General features: G+C 39.5%; 3 protein-coding genes across 3 annotated transcripts in view; all 3 read left to right on the forward strand.

Annotated features, from left to right (window-relative positions):
• matn4 (matrilin 4) overlaps positions 1-9,625 on the forward strand; it is a 42,362-nt gene extending 32,737 nt beyond the window's left edge. The window contains exons 16-20 of the mRNA XM_066664921.1: positions 547-669; positions 2,209-2,622; positions 2,708-2,860; positions 4,227-4,329; positions 8,705-9,625. Of these exons, the coding sequence (XP_066521018.1) occupies positions 547-669; positions 2,209-2,622; positions 2,708-2,860; positions 4,227-4,329; positions 8,705-8,765 (854 nt within the window). The 3' untranslated portion in view covers positions 8,766-9,625. The remainder of the gene's footprint in view (positions 1-546; positions 670-2,208; positions 2,623-2,707; positions 2,861-4,226; positions 4,330-8,704) is intronic.
• An 8,167-nt stretch (positions 9,626-17,792) lies between these two features.
• LOC136691425 (odorant receptor 131-2-like) lies at positions 17,793-18,692 on the forward strand. The gene has a single exon (XM_066663988.1). It carries the CDS (start codon positions 17,901-17,903, stop codon positions 18,690-18,692), a length of 792 nt encoding a protein of 263 aa, XP_066520085.1. The 5' UTR covers positions 17,793-17,900.
• Positions 18,693-20,827: 2,135 nt separating this feature from the next.
• On the forward strand, positions 20,828-21,619 carry LOC136691426 (odorant receptor 131-2-like). Its single transcript, XM_066663989.1, has one exon. The coding sequence runs from the start codon at positions 20,828-20,830 to the stop codon at positions 21,617-21,619; it is 792 nt and encodes a 263-aa protein (XP_066520086.1).
• The last annotated feature ends 378 nt before the right edge of the window (positions 21,620-21,997 follow it).

The raw sequence follows: 21,997 nt of genomic DNA on the forward strand, positions 1-21,997 counted from the left end.
TTCCTTGTCGGCTCTGCTTCCAACAACACCAAGCACAAAAGAATGTATAATCTTCCACATTCCCGTGTACTCCAGTCAGGTGCTCTTGATCCAAATATTGCTGTCTTGCCTTTTAAGCCTTTCCTCATCTGGGAGGCAGGAATAGTTCAACTGCTGTTGATCCGTTCATCCAGACTGGTGAAAAGCTCCCTACCAAGACCACCTACTTGTTCCACACTCATCACAATCTCGACCCAGTCATTCCCCAAGACTAGATGCCTTTCTGGAACTTTCCCAAGATGTCTTCAGAGGAACTTTGGCACAGCATAGTACACCATACTGTGTGTACTATGTAGTTGTTTGGGATTTCTTGGGAATTAGGTTTAGGGATTGATTATTGTGTAGTGAATAATCTTCCAAATCACTGCTTGGTAAGCTTTTCATTATCTGAACAACAGGAAGTCATTCTTAAATAGATTTCAGAAAAATACATCACTGTTAATATTCATTTGCTTTTGAATGTGAATCCACTAATTCATTCCTTTGTCTGTGTGTGTGTTTCTGTAGCTGATGACCTGTGTAAGGTAGTGGAGCATGGCTGTGAGCACCAGTGTGTGAGCACTCCAGGATCGTACTACTGCATCTGCCCTGAAGGCCATGTTCTACAGGATGATGGAAAGAGCTGTGGAAGTAAGAACATCCAATTTCCTCCAGTTGTTTCCTCCATTTCTTTGACTTATAGTTGGGGTTGTGTGAGTTTAAAACCACATGGCATGCAAGGGGTAGTTTTCATATATGTGGGGGGGGGGGGGGGGGGGCTTTGTGACTTTAACCCGGTCCTGGAGTTTATGCTAATGTGCTAGATGAGGCACAGAATACAAACATCTGGAGTCACTGGGATTCATTGGAATCGAGGACTCTTGGGTTAGGTGTCACCCTCTAGCTGCAACTGTTTAGTATTCTACCTTACTAAACACACCTGGTTCAAATCATTAGCTGAAGTCCTCTTTGGCTGATTTAATGATGTGTTTATCTTGGTTTAGAGGTGGGAAAGTGGTGCTTAGACTTACATCCCCACACATTTAAACCACATATTCGTAAGAGCAAGAACACACCCAAAAACTGTTAGCTACACGTTAACCACAAGTAATCAACAAGTTAGCTAGCATAACCTTTAACATCTGTGGTGCATTTACCTTCTCAGCAGACAGAATGTTACCCAGATAGCAATCAAGGTTTGGCCCAAATGTGGCCCACATCTTGGGCTCTTTTATGGCCCTCATTTGACTCAGGGTGAGTTTGGCTGCCTCAGCTCTGCCACAGGTCAACTTTATATGGGCAAGACACCAGGTGTGTTGTGCACAAAATCTGGGCTGAATTGATTTTTGGCTCATGTCTGGCCCACACATCAAGAGCCAGTGAAATATGATATATTTCTGATACTGATATGAACAATAAGAAAGCCACAGAAAAAACTGCCAAGACCAAACTGCCAAGAACAAAAATTTAAAATTAGTGCAGTGAACTGACGGTAGCCCTGTAATGAAGGTCAGATAGTGACAGATGCTGTAAATAATGTATATTGAAATATTTAAAATGCATTTAAAAATCATATCATTGTTATTAAAATATTTTATATTCCAATTTATATATTTATTCAATTATTGTTCAGCAATGGGTATATTTTTATATAAATACAGTACCAGTCAAATGTTTGGACATTTGACTGGTGCTTTTTATTATTTCCTACATTGTAAATGAATGTGCAAGACATTAAAACAATAAAGGAACACATATGGAGTTATGTACTAAACAAAAGTGTGAAACAAACCAGAATATGTTTTATACTTTAGACTCTTCACAGTAGACCCCTGTTGCTTTGATGACAGCTTCACACTTTCTCCGTTCTCTCAGTCAGCTTCATGAGGTCGTAACCTGGAACGGTTTTCAGTGAACAGCTGTGGCGTCATCGAGAGTTAATCTGTAGAACCGCTCTCTTCTTATTGTGTCTGAGACTGTAACTGGGGTTGTGCAGAGGTAGGGGCTGATACACAGCTCTATACAGTGACTAGACCCATTCCACCAATTACTGATGAGAAGATCTGGTGTCCAGATGACTGGTACTGTATCTGCTGTATGTTGAGCCAAAGCTATGACATGAGAGAAGCGCTTTATTATTATCTGAGATCAGAGACTCGTTCTAAACACTATGTTCTTCCTCACTTCCAGGCTGCAGATCATCCAACATTGACCTGGTCCTCCTGATCGATGGCTCTAAAAGTGTACGGCCCCAGAACTTTGAGCTCGTTAAGCAGTTTGTCAATCAGGTGGTAGACCAGCTGGATATTTCAGGTCACAGAACCAGAGTGGGACTCGTTCAGTACTCCAGCCGAGTGAGGACCGAGTTCTCTCTCAACATGTACAAGAGCAAGGAGGAGATCAAGGCCGCTGTGTTGAAGGTGGAGTACATGGAGAAGGGAACCATGACTGGTCTGGCGCTGAAGCACATGGTGGAGAACAGTTTCTCTGAGGCTGAAGGTGCTCGCCCTCCATCGAAGAACATCCCTCGGATCGGCCTGGTGTTTACTGACGGTCGCTCTCAGGACGACATTACAGAGTGGTCCAAGAAGGCCAAGGACGCGGGTGAGCGATACATCATCATCATCATTAGCTGTTTCTGTTCACAATTGTGCTGTAGATCTACAGCTTTTCACTTTTCTTTTTACAGGCATCACTATGTATGCTGTTGGTGTGGGGAAAGCTGTGGAGGATGAGCTGAGACTGATTGCCTCTGAACCAGTGGACAAACACTTCTTCTACACCGCTGATTTCACAGCCATTACCCAGATCGCAGAGAACCTCAAACTCAATGTCTGTGCAGGTAAGAGGGAAAAGAGCATGTTGGAATGCCACAAAACAGAGCAGAAAACTAAAGAAAAACGCACTGCATGGTGTGGCATGGTACTAGACTCTGCTTGCAGCAGTTTTAAAAATTCAATTCAGTTCAAATCATCGTTATTTACAGAGCTCTTGCCATGACTGACAATGTCAAAAAGCAGATTTACAGAATTTTGGGTCCAAACCCCAAGTGAGCCCCAGGTGAGTGATAGTGTCTGAGTTATTCCAAAGCTTGGGGGCTCTATTTGAAAAGGCTCTGCCCCCTGCAGTAGATTTTTAGATTCTAGGCACAAACAGGCAGCCAGCACCTTCCCAGATGTCAGACACATTTGGGCCATAAGAGAACTGCAGATGTGCCTCATCTGGGCCAAACATTCATAGGCTTAATGTTTCATAAAAGCAAACAGGTTCATTGGTACTGGTATCAGTTTGGGCTTTGATTAGCTGCCCATTGTAGGGCTGATAATATCAGTATAATATGGTTATGTAAGAACATTGGCTGCATCGCTCTGGACCAGCTGGAGCTCATTCAGGCTTTTAATGGACCATCCAGAAAGCAGGGCATTGCAGTAGTCAAATCTAGAAGGGAGAATCACTAAGATTCTTAGCTTCACAATAGTTTAAAGATGAGGTACAGCTTTTATAGTAATATTACTTATATCATCAGAAAACAAATATTAGGTCCCTATTACTGTTTCTCACCGCTTGTTTGCACCAGTTTAGGTGTACAAGGCCATAGGGGTGGTCAAAAAAGCCCCTCTGGAGCACATAATGTGACCTTCTCAAAGCATGAATCAGACCAGGCATTTGTGAAGGCTGTTACCTTTGTAACTCCATGAAGTTTCATTCAAGCACCTTGTGGAAAAATGCCTCAGAAATAGAGAAGTGTTCGCTTCATTACATTCTTTATCTGTGACCGAGGAGAGAGTTCATGGGGCTTATACTGTGTCCAGATTTTAAGTTTCTTTAACACTCCATTCAAATGTCTCCTCTGGGGACCCCCTATTGCTAGTGTTTTTAAAGTCTTCAGGTCTTGGGTCTGCCCACCCAAATAAACCACACTCATCAATCATTGATTCATCCTCTTGGTCCAGGGATATTATTGTATATTATTATAATTGGCTACAAAATACACAAAAGTAAAATAAAAACAGCATATGAGGATAAAGCATCCCCTCGTTTCTTCTCATTTGAACATTATGCATTAGCACCCTCTAGTGGTCATTGAGCGTTACAGGTGAGAAAGCTCTGTAAATACATGCTGCAGGTGGGTGTTCTTACACCGATGTTAAGTCATTCCCCCTGTGTCAAATCTAATGACCTTCTCCTTCTCTTCTGCATATTTTCAGAGGAGAGTCAAGGGGAAATTGAGGTGAAGGACCCATGCGCTTGTGAAAGCCTTGTGGAGTTCCAGCAGGCCACTATGACCACACTCACACAACTCAACCAGAAACATATCCTTCACAGCTCTGAGTCCTAACAACTCTAATACTCTTTATTTAATTCCAGAAAGAAACTTGAGATTACGTAAAAATATACGTATACAGAATACTACTGTGCAGTAGCTGCGCTGTGCTGGATGGGGACCAGGGGGTAGCTCCCAGCATGCACTGCAGCTTTGCTTGGAACTACTTTGGGAACTTTGTGTATAAAGGCTTGATAAGTGACAGGACTCTGCTGGTCAGTAGAGCTCACAGCCTCAGGATCTTGTCACATATCAAGCCCAAAACACTGCCCTTTGATGAGATGAGAGCAGCAGCGGGTCAAAATGACAGCACTAGTTGGACAGCCAGGATGTATACTCATTCATTCAATCATTCATTCACCTTCTGTAAGTGCTTCACCCAGCTCAGGGTCACGAGGCAGGAACAATATGTGCAAAGCTTGTATAAAACTATATATAAACACAATAAATACAAAAATAAGCACAGTAAGTAAAAGGATTATTTTTCCTTAAAGTAGTAGCTGTGTTGTGACCAAGTGAAGAACAAAGTTTTTGTTTCCAGATGTTCTCCTTGATCGTATGGGTTTGTTAAGTCAACAGCACACTTGATTTACAATAAAGAGTTTCTTAACCGCTAAAACTAGGGTTTGGACAATAAACTCAAATAATACTGGACTGTCACAAGGAAAGGGTTAAACTCAAACATTCACAAACTGAATATCACACTTACTGTAACAATGGTATTTGATTTTATTCTAATATTGGGGGGGGGGGGGGGTGCTTTTTTAATTATTAATCTTTATTTTTAAAATATGTTATAACAAGCAAAAGAAAAATGCTGTGGCTAATGGACTGTGGGCATGTCTCATGTAACTTTGCCATGAAGTGTATTATTACAGAGGTTTTACCGCACACTGAGAAATTCATGTAGGCTGATATCATCTGAAATAAAAACACTCTTAAATTAGAGAAAGTAGTCTCTGGAAATTCATTCAGAAAATGAATGATTGAATGAATGTATTATTTAATTATAACAAAAAAAAGGACTTGAGGACTCCACTGTACACAAAATGTCTGACCACAAGTCACTGGTCACGGTGGCTGTTTGTGCAGCATTTCACATGATTTATTTTAATCAACATGTTTAAACCAGAGGCTTGTCTGTGAAGAATAAGAGTATAGTAAGTCTGTGTCTGATCTTGAACAGACCGGCCTCTCTGGTCTGATTCCTCACAGGAACCATCCAGACCAAGCCGACCACAGCCTGAATGGCTCTTTGTTTCCTAATCTCTCATTCTGACATTCATCTGGCCTCAAAAGAGCTCTGTGTCCAGCCTCAGAGTGTAGAAACAGATGTCCCCCAGTGATGGTAGATACTTCTGGGTTCATGGTTTCAAATACTATTCTCTATTGTTTTTTGTTTTTCTTATTGTGCTTTATTTTTCAGAAAAGTCAAAAAGCATCCCATAATTCCCACATGAAACAATACAACATACTCCTCAGAAGTGGTGGACTTTCTCTAGGACCAGTGTTTTAGGATTTTAAAGACTCTGACACATTCTGGTCATCGCTTTCTGTACTAAAATGGCACACCAGCCTGAACGGGCATGTTATGGACTGTGAGGCTGGGAAACACAAACTGCATTTCTGTCCTTCAAGCACCGAATATCGTGGCTGTCCAATCAATAACATTTATTTACAAAATAGTATCAAATCTCATTTGAGGCACCATTTGAAGGTTAAAACGTGACAACTTTGCCCAAATACCGATATCTGACTGCCACTTGTCGGAGTAACCTTAAATTAAAAACATTTTCACTGAATTTGTAGCTAATTTTTGCACTAGCAAAGTAACTTTACACAACAAGCTAATTTTAGCTAAGGTTAGAACATGCTAAACTTTGCTAGCCAAAATAATTACAGTGTTTGGAGATATCAGAGCCATGATTAGGCTATTTCTGGTCAGAAATGGTATATCAAGATAAAATAAAATTCTGTTTGTACAGATTCTTAGCTTGTCCGCCATTTCCCTCTGACGCGTTCTGCTGACAGGGCTGACACACAGGCTACTGAGAAATGTAAGGCAGCGAATGCTACATATACACCTTTAAATATCAGCCTTACCAAACATCATTTAATAGAAACACTTAATTCAGACATGTCTCAGTGCCTCAGTACATAGCATTAATGATGTTTTGGACACCACTAATAATACAGACCATACAGAGCAGTGGTCACAAACCTTTTACGTATAAAATCACCTTTTGAAAACTGAACAAATGAAAGATCTACCAGCATAAATGCCAGGCTCTGGCTACTTAAAATAACAAAGCTGTATATGTCCCTGTTGCCTCCAGTAACATAAAATGAAACTTTTCATTTACTACATTAATGTACAGCTGTTGGCTGTGGTGGATACCTATCCTATAGCAGCTCTGTGCATGCTCAGATCCACAAATTTCAGTTTTTTCAAGGTAAATCTGTTTTCCTGTGGTGCATAATACAATTAGCTTACCGTTAATGACTTCACCGTTCCTATTTAAATTCACTAACTAATTATTTTCACTGTAATTACATTTAATTACATGATCTTTCCCCTCACACGGTGCATTTTCTGGATATACCTCTTTTGGCCGGATATCCTACCCCCTTTTTTATTTAGGTGGCTGTACTTATAAAAGTACATTAAGGTAACAACTCAACATAACACCAGACTATAGTGTGACTCTCACACGGTTGTAATCCGTATGAAGTATTTGGATATTATCTCCCATTCTGAAACCGCAGCCCTCAGCACCACCGCTGTGTTGGTTCAGACAGGGCAGAGACAATACAGAGCAGCAGCACTACTGGTCAGAGACATGAATTCACAGCTATAGTAATGCTATGGATTACACAGCTATGGACCTGAAGGTTGACGTGCCAATCGCGATCGACTGTTGAGCGACCACTGATATAGAGGTTGTCCAGACTGGGACTAAGACCCTCTGTTCTGAGTCAAAGCAAGTTAAAACTATTTCAGAATGTTACATTTATGTTTTTGCTCGGTATCCCACCAATACGTTAAGTGCAGCAAAAAAAATAGTAATAGTGAATTATAGTGAATAGTACGGCTTCAGTCAATCTCACGCTGATAAATACTGAGAGCACATCGTTGTTGCATTGGGACAAACTTGTGCTCGGCCTGCTCTCATGCACACATCTGGCCCTGTGTATATTCAGTCCATTTTCAGAGCAAAGAGAAGATCACATAGGTTTAATTTGTTTATTTTGCTTTACAGGAAGTGAAGGTTAAGGTACTGCAGCTGCTGAAATATAATCAACCATAACATAACAGGCATAACCTGGTGCAGGCCTGAGTAAGAAGAGCCAGTTGATAACATATCCTGAGTAAGACCACCCTGACCACACTGAGGAGGGTAAATGGTGTATCAGATCCCCAGTGAGAGACTTTATGATGCCATGTCAGCTTTATCAAAACCACCAGTCACACCACCGAGTTTATATTTCAGACACTCCAACAGTATGTATGGCAAAACATGTTCTAAAACCACACTTCTCTATAGGAAAAAGGGTTCTGTTTAGTACTAGAAATCGGGTTCTTTATTTTGGAAACAGTACAGGAACCCTGTTGGTTTTACGTTTTTAAGAGGTTTATTTAAGGTTGGAGGTTAGTTGAAAATTAACTAAACCTGAAATTATATTATTTGAGTGAAGCACATATTCAGACTGGTGAGATCCTGAAAGAAAAAGGTTTTAACGTGCTTTTATGTCAACAATTATGCCAGACCCTGGCTCTGGATGCAGAAGGCAGCAAGAAGCAGGGGATAGTGCAGTTAGATCTGTCGGAGCATGTGGAGCTCACTGCTAATGTTGGAGCTCACTGCAGTCTCCACTGCTGCATGTCGATTTCCCTCCGCTGTACTGCAGCCAGAACCAGAGACAGGTCTGAGGGACTATCCGTGTCTGGCATTGGAAGAGGAACTAGACATGGGGTCTACACTGTGCTTCATCCAAATGTGACGGCTAGTATTGACAGTCCAGTGGATTCCTACCCTCCTCTGAAAGTTACGAAGTGTAGTTTCTGCAGTGCAGATTCTGGAATGGCAGCAACAGAGGCTCCATTCTCTCTTTTACAGCTCAGTGAAGCACCACAATGATTTTAATGCTGTAACCACAATGCTGTAACTTTAAGGTAAAATATTACACAGTCATATGGGCTGTGAACCTACGGCAAACATGTACAGAACCTCTGAAGAACCATGTGTGCTGTATTCTGGGGTCCGTTTGGGATTTATAAAGGGCTTTTCTTGTTTTATCTCTAAAAACCTGTCTAATAAATTCTATTCACCATATCCCACACAAATCCCTTAACTCTCTGTCACTCTCAGCAATGGCTACACGACTGGAGAAGCTGGAGAATCAATTGCTCACACGGAAATGAGACATAATCATCATCTGGAAGCCTGTGGGCTTTGGGTGCTGAGCTCCCTTTGAGGGGCACTCAAGTGATGGCCTAATCTGGCCCCCCAAAAAAAACAAGTTCTACCAAAACCAAGGTTCTGTGGGAAGAGAACATGCAAATGAAGCATAACTAAATTCAGAGTCACTGTGCATGACCACACACAAGCTGGAGTTCTGAATGTGAATTCCCAAGTTGGATACAGATGTCTTTGTACCCTATTTATACTTGATTTGCTTTATATGGTTATGAGATAAATATTTATGGCGAAGCTTGTATCAGTATTTGGTATTGGTGTTATATATTGTTACCTTTCTATAGTGTATTGTATGTCCATTCAACTCAGTTTCATTAATGGTGTTTTGGCATTTCACAGCTAGTGTTTGGAAATTTAGATCAGGTTTCATGCCAGTGTTGTTTCCAGCTTTACTACATCAAGCTGTAAATACCTCTGCTGGGGTAAAGTATGGGTTTTGGGATCGCATACAGGGATGAGAGATATGATCAGCTTCACTGACTCAGTCATCCACTTCACAGTAAACTACAAAGAGGCCTAAGCATTTTTCTTTTTGCCCTCGCTTGAGTGCCCTGATTGTGATGGCGTACAGAGGACTGCAAACAGACTGGAGGATGAGTTACTCAAAGATACAAAGCAGTTATAACCAATGGCAGTAGTTTTAACAGTAGTCAGAGGGGAATAGGAATTTTCTGTGGAAAGTCCCCATAAACATTTTTCATCTGAGAAAATCTACCCAACGTAGCTTGTTGTTTTGAATCGTGTGAAAATGCCACCTTTTTTAATACCTTCTGTATTTTGTTATTGTGCTTTTATATGTTTTCTAATAATCGTTTTTGTAATGTATGATATTCTCTCATCGGATGAAATAAAGACTTAACTTTTCAGAGTGGTGTGGCTGATTGATGCAGGAATGTTCTGGGAATGAGAGGGTTAATCTCCTTAGTTTGGATGTTGACCTACATTCAATGATATATTTAAAAAAAACTTTTTTTAGAGTTGAGGAATATTTTATAAATTTAAATAAAACCTGATTCTGTGATATCATTTTTCTCTTGAAGCTTTTTTATACTGAAAACCACAAATGAAAAATATTTTAGTGTTTTAAACCAAGAATTGAATTTTGTTTTGTATCCCCTCAACCAGCAAGAAAATTGGGGGCCGGGGTGAAGTAATTCCTCAGTCCATGGCTGAGGTGCCCTTGAGCCAAGTCGCCTAACCCCAACTGCTCCCTGGGTGCTGGGGTTGAGTGCCTGCCACTAGTGCACTAGAATACACTCATAATGTATGGTTAAATTTACATTTAGGAAATTGATGCCTGCAACACACTCTGGAAAAGGGTCGGAGAACAGTGACTAATTTACAGAAAATTCAAGATGTATTTGTATCTTAAAACCTTCCATAATAAACAGATGAACTGGTAACAGACGACGGGGTCAGGATCGGGTAAAAAAAGGTGCTTCTGTTAACAGCTCACTGTCTGCAGCAGAGGTGTCTTGGGCCAACCACTTTGGGCAAAACTCTAAGAGATTGGTAAAACATTTTGAAAAAAAAAACATCTGAAATGTTCACTGCAAGATTGTAATCATTCACCAACTACAACAAAAATCCCTCTCCTGGGGTGCACCATTAAGAGGAGAATCAGGCAACAGCAGGCTGTAGAAGAGCTGAAGCCTTGTATTGAGTCAGAATGTGTAAAGAATCCTGCAATTTGTTAAACAGTGTAATTAAAATCAAAGTTGATTTAAAAAGAACACAGTGGTAAAAATGACAGTTAGCCTAAATAACAATTAAAATCACAGTTCTTTGTTGTTAAAAAAAAAAATACCTGGTTGAGGATACAGCTACAAAGAGTTGACAGTGTCGAGAAGACCCTCTGTGGTTTATAACTTGACTTATAAACACAGATTTTGCAGTTGCTGGTTCTAGAGCTATTGAGGAAAAGTGACTAACAGCTGTACATTCATTCCAGAGGTCAGGTTTTTAGAGGGCATTGGAAGTCCTGGAGAGTGGATTTCCCCATCTCATCTTGGAACCCTTCTGTGAAATTGATGGCGAGCCACCCAAAAGAACTGACCGATCTGACCACTCTTGAGTTATGCTGAACTACATGGTTATGTAGTAGGGCTGCAATAAAAAGACGGAGACACATTTATTTTTCTTTCCACATTGCAACTAATGGTTTAACATTTTTTTGTATTTTTTTATTTTTATTTCTTGATTTATTAGATATTATTTGTTGGGTTTATTGAAATTTAAAGGTGTAAACTTAGAACAAGCTACATTAATAGCAACAATAATATCTCACAAGCAATACCATGTGTTTTGTGTGTTTAATAGTATATGTATATTTTTTAAGTAAAGCCAATCATTTACTTTAACTTTTTCTTGTTTGTGGTTCATGGTGACACACACCCCCACCTCCTTAACAAGCCTAGACATACTGGTCCTTAGAGTAGCAAACTCCTATATTTCCTGTGTCTACTGAGCTTAATTATTGCTGTATAGTACACAGATTACCAGGTTAGACAATATGAGTGTTACACGAACCATGAAAGCCTTGCTTTAAAAGGTGGTTTTACAATTATAATATTTGTTTTCAAATTTCTTTTTAAAAAAGCAAAGTTTTAAATATTCATATATTAAAAATAGACATAATTTATTCAAGTAATAGTAATATGCTTTACAAGCCCCACAGCAGCATTCTCCTCACTGTCTAAACAGCTTTCAGCCACTGTTCCTTTAAATGAAAATGAGCCACTCACTGTTCACCCAGACCCTGAGCGCACAGCAGTGAGGAGCTGGTTTTTAGGTGATTATTTTCTCTTTATTCTCCGTTTTTACTCAGTGCTCTTATTTCTTCGTACTCGTTGTGTCTGTTTAGCTGCATTTAACCTCATCTTTGTGTTCTCACATAAACACGCTGTGATTGGACAGACTCAGACGAGGGGGTGGGGCTTTTCCTAAAGTCTCTGCACTTGACGTCAGAAGCGGAGCAGAAACAGAATGACTCGTATTATCCCATGCTTTCAGACTTAGGCAAATCACAGAAAACTGACTGGCTGGTCTTGTTAAACCAAACAAATTAAATCATAATATGTCCCCTTTAATGTTTAAAGATGTTCTACTTTCAGATGTCATCCTGGCACCTGCACTGCAGATTTGGCACAGGTTTTACTTCAGGTTTTCCCTCACATTTCCTCCAGGCTTGGGACTGGCAGCAGGGACACAGCGGCACAAGAAAAACGTCAGTTACTGTTTAAGGATGTGGGGGAATCACACCAAACCCAAGACTATGATCTGACACAGGCCTTGGTCCTGGAGCTGTGTGGGTGCAACATTAACAATCGCACCACAGTTGCTGCTCTAGCTTTAAACACAAGTATATACTCAATAAATTATCAGTGTCCTTAGAGACACAACATTCTTGTTGTAGGATTTTAAAATTTTACCACATATAACCTAATTTTTTATTATTTAATAAATATTAGCGATTATTTAAAAGGTGGGGTGAAAGGGTGCTCAGTCACTGCCAAACATCTGCTTACAAGAGCAAGGAGAACCAAGCGCATCGCCCAGATTTCAACGCCACTGCAGTGGCTACTGATTAAATACAGAATTGCTGATCTGCTTGAAGTGTATAAACCCTGAGTCAGAACCACAGAGGGAGGCAGCGTTCACTCACTGACATTAGATTTGCCACAAATGTGATCTTCAAATCTAAACCAAACACGTTACTGCTCTCTGTGGCTTTGCTTAGCACTGCAGTTAATATCACAATACTCTTTTAATTACTTTATTCATTCATTCATTGCCTGTAACCATTTATCCAGTTCAGGGTCACGGTACAGTGTTTATTACTTTACATTTATTTATTTTATTATTATTATTATTATTTGTTGTTGTTCTTCTTCACACACTTTTTTCTTTCTACTGCAATATTTTATTGATGCAATTGCATTTTTTTTTTCAAATTTTAATTATTTGTATAATTTGAATTCATTTACTGTTTTATTTTTCCTTTTTATTTATATTTCCTTTAATATTTCTGCTGTTTTTGTAATTAACAAAAAACATTAGATTTTTATTATTATTATTATTGTTATTATTATTATTAATAATAATATTATTATTATTACAACTACTACAATATTCATTTTAATTTAATTTTTTATAAATCTTTTGTAAATGCTTGGTCCTAATTAGTGTCTGGAATCACTGGGCACAAGAAGGAACACACCCTGGACAGAGCATCACACACTCACCCAGTCACTCTCACACACACACCTGTGGACAGTGTCACACACCCTGTGTTTGTACTGTGGTACCCAGAGGAAACCCACACAAACACAGGGAGAGCACACAGCATTCCTCACGTTTATTATGATCCTAATTTAGGGTATAAATATTATATTTATTAACCTCAGGTATAATATTACACAGGTATAAAGTCCCATCTGACACAGTGGGCCTCAGTAAGCTCCCCACTGCCATTGAGCTCTGTGACACTCATCAAAGGATTTGATCAAACAAACACAGTTAGGGTCAGCTGCATGTTACAGAGAAACTACTCCTCACATTAATCCACTGTATCACTGACCATGACATCTGAGCTGAAGCCTTAAATCCGGAGTAGATTAAAAAATAACATGTTGCTTTTTTGTTCTTAAAGAATACACCAATCAGCCAATATATTAAAGCCACCTCTTTGTTTCTACACTCCCTGTTCATTCTCTCAGCTCCACTGACCACACAAGAGCACTTTATTATTCTACACTGATGTGGTGGTGGTGTGTTAGAGTGGGTGGTGCTGGTGCGAGTGGATCAGACACAGCAGTGCTGCTGGAGTTTTTAGACCCTGTGTCCACTCTCTGTCCACTCTGTGAGACACTCCTCCCTTGTTGGTCCACCTTGTAGATGTAAAATCAGAGACAGTAGCTCATCTATCGCTGCACAGTGTGTGTCGGTTGTCCTCTAGTCCTTCATCAGTGACACAGGACGCTGTCCCCAGGACACATTTCACTGGATATATGTGAACTAGTGAAACTGAAGCATTTAAAAACTCCAGCTGCAATTTTGTAGCACTACAGGGTGACCCGTGAGGTCAGTGGAGCTGAGAATATGAACAATAAGTGCGGAAACAAATACGTTTTAATGTTTCTTTATATATTTTCATTACTATCAAGCAGAAGCCTGATTACATGACTTTGATCAGTCAGACTGTTCTTGGGGATAATATTGTTTCCAAAGTATGTGTGAGTTTGGGTTTAGATCATTTAAAGGTGGGGATTTCGATGTTAGTGATGATGAACCTAGTGTATTATTATTTTTACTCCTTAATATATATAAAGGTGTCATTTTTAATACTATACCCAACCTTTATCATCAAATGACAAAAGAGCAGGGGAATCGAACTATAATAATGTGTTTTTAAAAATCACCTAATAAGTCTGTGTCAATTCTGTTTTAATGTTATGGCTGTTTGGGGTTGAAAACTCCCAGGTCCATTATATATTATATTTAGCATGACAGGACCTCATAGGTTATATTTCAGTCCTAATTCATACACTATGTTTGAAGTTATAATTCTGATCAAATTCTATTTACAGTTTTTAAACTCAGCCTTAAAATCACCTTCAGAGTGTACTACATACAGTATGTTAAATTATAACTTTACCATGATGGATTGCTGTAAAGTTCTCAATGTGCACAACTGAAATGACACACAGTTGAGTAACAAATTTTGATTAATCAAAAATATAAAAAAGAATTAAGAAACAGCTGACTTTTAGGACTACATTTTAAAATAATTGTATTGAAAAGAACAAAAAAAAAACTGAAAATGTTTATTTTCAGTTTTATTCCAATGAGCATTTCTGTTGTTCATAAATGTATCAATATTTCTTCAATTATTATTTTTTATTATATAATAGTTGATTATTTTCTATTTAATTATTTTAGAAAAATATAGTCACCTTTTTATTTATTCATGTGCTATATCTTTAAAAACAAACAGAAGTAAATTGTATACAACATATGTTTATCCGTAGCTGGGTCTGTTGAGGGCTTTTCCCGTGTGTACTAATGTTTATGTTCACTGTCAGTGAGTCCCAAAACTTCCAGCCACCTTTAGTGCCCAAGCTGTAACAAGTTTGCTGTAAACATTCACTGCCTTTTTAGTAACTTCCAGCTTTGCTGACCTTTTGATTAGCATCAGTGCCTCGGTCTCAGGGGCCGGGGGGTTATGCAATCAAAAGGTAATTTCCAAAGGGCCCACTGTAAACACGACCAAAAAAAGATGATCAGATCCTAATGGTCCTTAAATGTTTCCGTGGAACTCTTTATCTTGTCTTGAACTTTTATGCCCATCTCTACTGACTCCCTAATTAGTCCCAGGGATATGTTTTTTGAAAAAACATGTCTCTCTAACTGAGCTGACCTTTGCCTGATGTTCCTAATGAGAGCTCCGGGGCTTGAGGCCTCTCCCAGGCCCTGAGTCTTTTAGTCAGGACCCAGTGGAGATTGAAATGTCACAGGGTCCCTCTAGCTTGGGTTAATTACCCTGAAGGTACTGTAGTTTGCCTGAGGGTCCTGTTCTGAGCTAAATACATATTTCAACAAGAAGTGTTTTTAATTATCCTACAGAGAAACTTGAACTAATTCACCTTAGTTGAAAGAAACAACATTTACAGCACCATCAGATCCCAAATCCTGATTAGATTGATAAAGGCCCTCATATCTGCTACGTTCTTTATTTATTTTGCCATTAAAACTATTTGAAATAAATTTATAATGTATTGCTATAAAATGCACTTTAATTTGATTTTGACTCTCCATATTCACACATTATTTATCACTCTGAGACTCAACCCACCAGATTTCCTGCAGCACCCCTTTGTAAACTGTTTCTAGAAACAATCCAAACACATGAATATATTCTTATACATTTGTAGTTATGGTTGATATTGGCTCTTTTGTGTCAACCACCATCTACAACCTGTATTTTGGGGGAAGCCTTGGCTTAATGGTAAGAGACCAGTCATAGTTTAACCTGTCAGACTCAGCCTTCAAGCATTTAATCAGATCTAGCTTTAGAATGAAATGGAAACACAGAGGAGACCTGAGGTACTGCAGGTAGGGTTGCTGTCACACAGCTTCAGGGTCCTGAGGTTGAGGGTTCCAACCCCTCATCAAGTCCCAGACTGTGAGTGACACTAACCCTAACACAATCCTGCACCCTTTGACAATAATTTATTGGTTGCATTCATTATTAGTTCCATCGGGGAAAAAGTGCTGCAGAAGACTGTGATGGATTAGTTCTTTTCTTGAGTTTTCTTTTCTTGATATTGTATCCAAAAGGGGGCGGCACGGTGGCGCAGCAGGTAGTGTCGCAGTCACACAGCTCCAGGGGCCTGGAGGTTGTGGGTTCGATTCCCACTCCGGGTGACTGTCTGTGAGGAGTTGGTGTGTTCTCCCTGTGTCCGCATGGGTTTCCTCCGGGTGCTCTGGTTTCCTCCCACAGTCCAAAAACACACGTTGCAGGTGGATTGGCGACTCAAAAGTGTCCGTAGGTGTGAATGTGTGTGTGTCTTGGTTGCCCTGTGAAGGACTGGAGTCCCCTCCAGGGTGTATTCCCGCCTTGCGCCCGATGATTTCAGGTAGGCTCTGGACCCCCCGCGACCCTAAAATTGGATAAGCGGTTACAGATAATGGATGGATGGATGGATGTATCCAAAAGTACATGTGAGTTTTGGTTTAAATGATTTACAGTTAGGGATTCCAATGTTAGTGGTCATGAACCTAGTGTATTACTACCATTTTATTTATTTCTTTTATTCTTAATGAATGAACAATGGGTGGCACAGTGGTGCAGCAGGTAGCATTGCAGTCACACAGCTCCAGGGACCTGGAGGTTGTGGGTTCATGCTCCAGGTGACTGTCTGTGAGGAGTGTGGTGTGTTCTTCCTGTGTCTGCGTGGGTTTCCTCCGTGTGACTGTCTGTGAGGAGTGTGGTGTGTTCTCCCTGTGTCTGCGTGAGTTTCCTCCGGGTGACTGTCTGTGAGGAGTGTGGTGTGTTCTCTCTGTGTCTGCGTGGGTTTCCTCCGGGTGACTGTCTGTGAGGAGTGTGGTGTGTTCTCCCTGTGTCTGTGTGGGTTTCCTCCGGGTGACTGTCTGTGAGGAGTGTGGTGTATTCTCCCTGTGTCTGAGTGGGTTTCCTCCGGGTGACTGTCTGTGAGGAGTGTGGTGTGTTCTCCCTGTGTCTGCGTGGGTTTCCTCCGGGTGACTGTCTGTGAGGAGTGTGGTGTGTTCTCCCTGTGTCTGCGTGGGTTTCCTCCGGGTGACTGTCTGTGAGGAGTGTGGTGTGTTCTCCCTGTGTCTGCGTGGGTTTCCTCCGGGTGTCTGTCTATGAGGAGTGTGGTGTGTTCTCCCTGTGTCTGTGTGGGTCACTCTCTGTGGGACTGGCACCCCCTCCACGGTGTGTTCCCTCCTTGTGCCCAGTGATTCTGTGTAGGCTCCAGACAGAGTCTCTACTCCCCCTCTGTCAAGCAAACTGTACTACAACTAATCCATTTCACAGAAAGGTTCCTGGTGATTGGTTATGAAAATTCCCTGTGAATTCCTCTGGCATCAAAGAGGCTGACCCACTCATCCTCAGCTATGATATAAGCACTTGCACCTAGCGTTTCATTCTGTAGCAGACTTAGTTTAGGATCACCCATACCCTAAAGACCTGATGTTTTAGTCATTGTGGCACTCTGCAACACTTCACTAATTAGATAATGCCTGAGCTGTAAAACAACATGTGATAACAATTTTCAATTAATATTTGTTGTAAAAATTCTGTAAAAAGGAGCCACATTAAATAATCCACAGTATTATCTGAGAAAGGTTTTCTATCTTGCTACAAAGATTACATGATGAACTTCTCAACCTACAGCAATGTCACTCAAACCAAATTGAGGGACACAACAACTGTGGTCAAGACTGTGGTTGTTCTGGCTTTGTATTTCTCCATCAACTACATTAATGGCACACTTGTCCACACCTACTTCAGGCATGAGATCTTCACCGAGAACCCTCGATATATCCTTTACATCCATATGGTTGTGAATGACATGATCCAGTTGACTACTGCTGTGTTGCTTAACATAATATCTTTCATAGTTTATACAGTTAATGTCCCTTTCTGTTGCCTCATTGTTATGATTGCCGTGTTCACCACCCTCAACACTCCACTAAACCTGGCTGGAATGGCAGTAGAGCGCTACATTGCTATCTGTAACCCATTACAGCATGCTCGGATTTGTACTGTACGCAGGACCTATGTCCTAATTGGTCTGATTTGGGCTTTTAGTGCCATCCCCATTGTTCCTGATCTGTTTGTCCTCCTAGCAAACGTGCCTTTGTCATTCTTCTATTCTAACATTTTCTGCAGTCGAGACACTGTTTTCAATCTTCCATACATGGTGGAGAAGAAAAACAACACACATTTGGTTTATCTCTGCTTTGTGTGGCTCACTTTGTTCTACACCTACTTCAGGATTATGTTTGCTGCCAAAGCGACTGGCGCAGATGCTCGGAAGGCTCGCAATACCATCCTCCTGCACGGCCTGCAGCTATTTCTGTGTATGTTCACCTACATTGGTCCACTTGTCGAGAGTGTGTTCACGGGCCTCTTTCCCAAGTTTGTTAATGACATAAGATTCACATCTTATATCTTTGTCCACATCTTGCCCAGGCTGATAAGCCCCATTGTGTACGGCCTGAGAGATCAGATGTTTTGTGGATATTTTAAAAAACATCTGGTATGTGTTATCCAGAAACAAAGGAACATAAGAAAAACACCACCCTTCAAACTGAACTGTCACACAAGGTCAGCGAGTCTGTCCTAACTGATAATTACTGATAGTAAAGGATTAATTATGCATCAAGTTACAAAACACATCGTTTTAACAGACATGATTGTCGCTGAACAAATGAAAATGCAATATAAGATGTACATTTGCTACTGTAAAAATAGGGTTGGGGTTTTTGTGTAAACTGCAAGCTGTAAACTGTTATATGTTCATTCTGTTGAATCTTTGTGGAAATAAAATAAACTAAAACAAACTACAAAGAAATGATACATTAAACACAATGCCCCTTTTCTATGTTTTACTTTACAGTGCAGACTAGACATAGGCTTTTTGAAAGTAAAAAAAATATATTTGTTCCTGGTTGTCAACAATGTGAAAACAACAATGTCTGGTTTGTGTCATAAATCAGTCAGTTTCTATATAATTGTCTTAATTAAGTACATTAAATTACTCTGACACAGCCTATTAACTAAAGTAAAGTGAACCGATCCAAAGCATGATACCATTTGTCTAATACCAAGAACTCTTTCAAACCTTTTAAACTTGCCTGGGGCACCTGTCTCTGGTGTTTATGAGACTTACAACAGAGACACTGTAATCTATCTACAAACACTGTTTCCTGAAAAGTTTGGAATTTAACAAATTGCAGTTAAACACAATTATCTGTGATGTTTGCATTCTGCTGAATTTTAAAACTTTAATTATCTCACAAAACCACAAAGAAAACATTTCCATTGTTATTGCTGATCAACTTGATTGTACGTTGTACATAAAACAGAGAAATAAAAATAAATTATGAATTTGGTGTGTTAATGTCTTCACTGTCCATTTAATAACATTTAGTTTACTAGACAGTTGAACAGCATTGTGTGAAAATTCCTTGATGAATCCATCTAAAATAAAATCTATTTACATTGACTTCCATTGAAAGTTAAGATGGTTTTTCTTTCTCCTGTAAAATTACTGGCAACTTTTGACTGTCTTTTAGACCTTATGAGGTGAGCACAGGCTCAGAAATATCTGCTGTGTTTGTGTGTAAATCTATATTTACATTTGTATTAAAACAGTTCTGTAATTAAAAGATATGGACAAAATTCCTCTACAACAATGTTAAAAAAGGATATCAGGCTATGACAAATGGAAATTGCTTTTATTATTACTAAAGTATAGAAATATTAAAATTTTAATTAAAGTTTATTTTTACTTTAAGTGAAATATTAGGTAACAATGCTCTTAAAAATAAAACAAACAAAAACATTTTTTTTAAAACAGGCCCTTCTGGGGGAGAAAGATTTTATGTTTTGTTTAAATGTGCAAAATAATTCCCTATGAATACTTTAGGCCCCTTGCCACCACAACACCCTCTGCCAAAGTTACTACATCATTTACAGCTCATTCAGCTTTTTTTTTAATTTATTCAGCTCATTAATTTAGAACCAGAGGCACATGTTTGTTTCTCTGGAAGCAAGGGGACTGGCCCTCTTGTCCTCAGCTTGAATATAAACACTTGCAATGAAAAGTTTATTTTTATACCAGACTTAAGAGGTTAGGTCCAGCAAGCTTCTAAAGAAATGATGTTGTCATCAATAACAGACTGTATTTTCATTTTCCTGATTATGCTTTTATGGAAACATTGTATAGATCTCTGCTGTTTACACAAACCTTTATTGATTTAAATTGTTATAAATAAGTATTATTAATACAATAATTTTTATTTGTTGTTATACTATTTCTATGAATATTATTGCTATTAATATGTTTGCATATATAAACAATTTGACTGTAGTCTTTGTGAAAACACACTTGACCAGTGAACCCTAATTCTGGTTGTGACTGAAATCCTTTAAGGAGGAACTAAAATAATTGACCTGTCAGTTAAATGGATTCAGATGTTACAAAAATGTTGTTGTGATGTTGGTTAGAGTTTAACTGGTGTTATCTTTTCTGTTGTTTCACAGTTGGTTTTCTAAAAGAAGCAAGTGATGAACCTCTCAGTGTACAGCAACGTCACCCAAACCAAAGTGAGGGACTCGTATATCGTAGCAGTGTCAAAAAATCTGGTCATTTTGGCTTTGTATTTCTCCATCAACTACATAAATGGCACGCTGGTCCACACCTTCTTCAAGCATGAGATCTTCACAGAGAACCCTCGATATATTCTTTACATCCATATGGTCATAAATGACATGATCCAGTTGACTACTGCGGTGTTGATTAATGTCCTCGCCTATATGTTTTATACAATAAATGTCTCTTTATGCTGCTTCCTTGTGTTGATTGCATCGTTCGCCACCTTCAACACTCCACTAAACCTGGCTGGAATGGCAGTAGAGCGCTACATTGCTATCTGTAACCCATTACAACATGCTCTGATTTGTACTGTACGCAGGACCTATGTCCTAATTGGTCTGATTTGGGCTTTTAGTGCCATCCCCATTGTTCCTGATCTGTTTGTCCTCCTAGCAAACGTGCCTTTGTCATTCTTCTATTCTAACATTTTCTGCAGTCGAGACACTGTTTTCCATCTTCCATACATGGTGGAGAAGAAAAACATCACACATTTGGTTTATCTCTGCTTTGTGTGGCTCACTTTGTTCTACACCTACTTCAGGATTATGTTTGCTGCCAAAGCGACTGGCGCAGATGCTCGGAAGGCTCGCAATACCATCCTCCTGCACGGCCTGCAGCTATTTCTGTGTATGTTCACCTACATTGGTCCACTTGTCGAGAGTGTGTTCACGGGCCTCTTTCCCAAGTTTGTTAATGACATAAGATTCACATCTTATATCTTTGTCCACATCTTGCCCAGGCTGATAAGCCCCATTGTGTACGGCCTGAGAGATCAGATGTTTTGTGGATATTTTAAAAAACATCTGGTATGTGTTATCCAGAAACAAAGGAACATAGGAAAAACACCACCCTTCAAACTGAACTGTCACACAAGGTCAGCGAGTCTGTCCTAACTGATAATTACTGATAGTAATGGATTAATTATGCATCAAGTTACAAAACACATCGTTTTAACAGACATGATTGTCGCTGAACAAATGAAAATGCAATATAAGATGTATATTTGCTACTGTAAAAATAGGGTTGGGGTTTTTGTGTAAAAGGCAAGCTGTAAACTGTTATATGTTCATTCTGTTGAATCTTTATGGAAATAAAATAAACTAAAACAAATACAAAGAAATGATACATTAAACACAATGCCCCTTTTCTATGTTTTACTTTACAGTGCAGACTAGACATAGGCTTTTTGAAAGTAAAAAAAAACTATATTTGTTCCTGGTTGTCAACAATGTGAAAACAACAATGTCTGGTTTGTGTCATAAATCAGTCAG

This window comes from Hoplias malabaricus, chromosome 3, assembly GCF_029633855.1.
Source record: "Hoplias malabaricus isolate fHopMal1 chromosome 3, fHopMal1.hap1, whole genome shotgun sequence".
Taxonomy (NCBI): domain Eukaryota; kingdom Metazoa; phylum Chordata; class Actinopteri; order Characiformes; family Erythrinidae; genus Hoplias; species Hoplias malabaricus.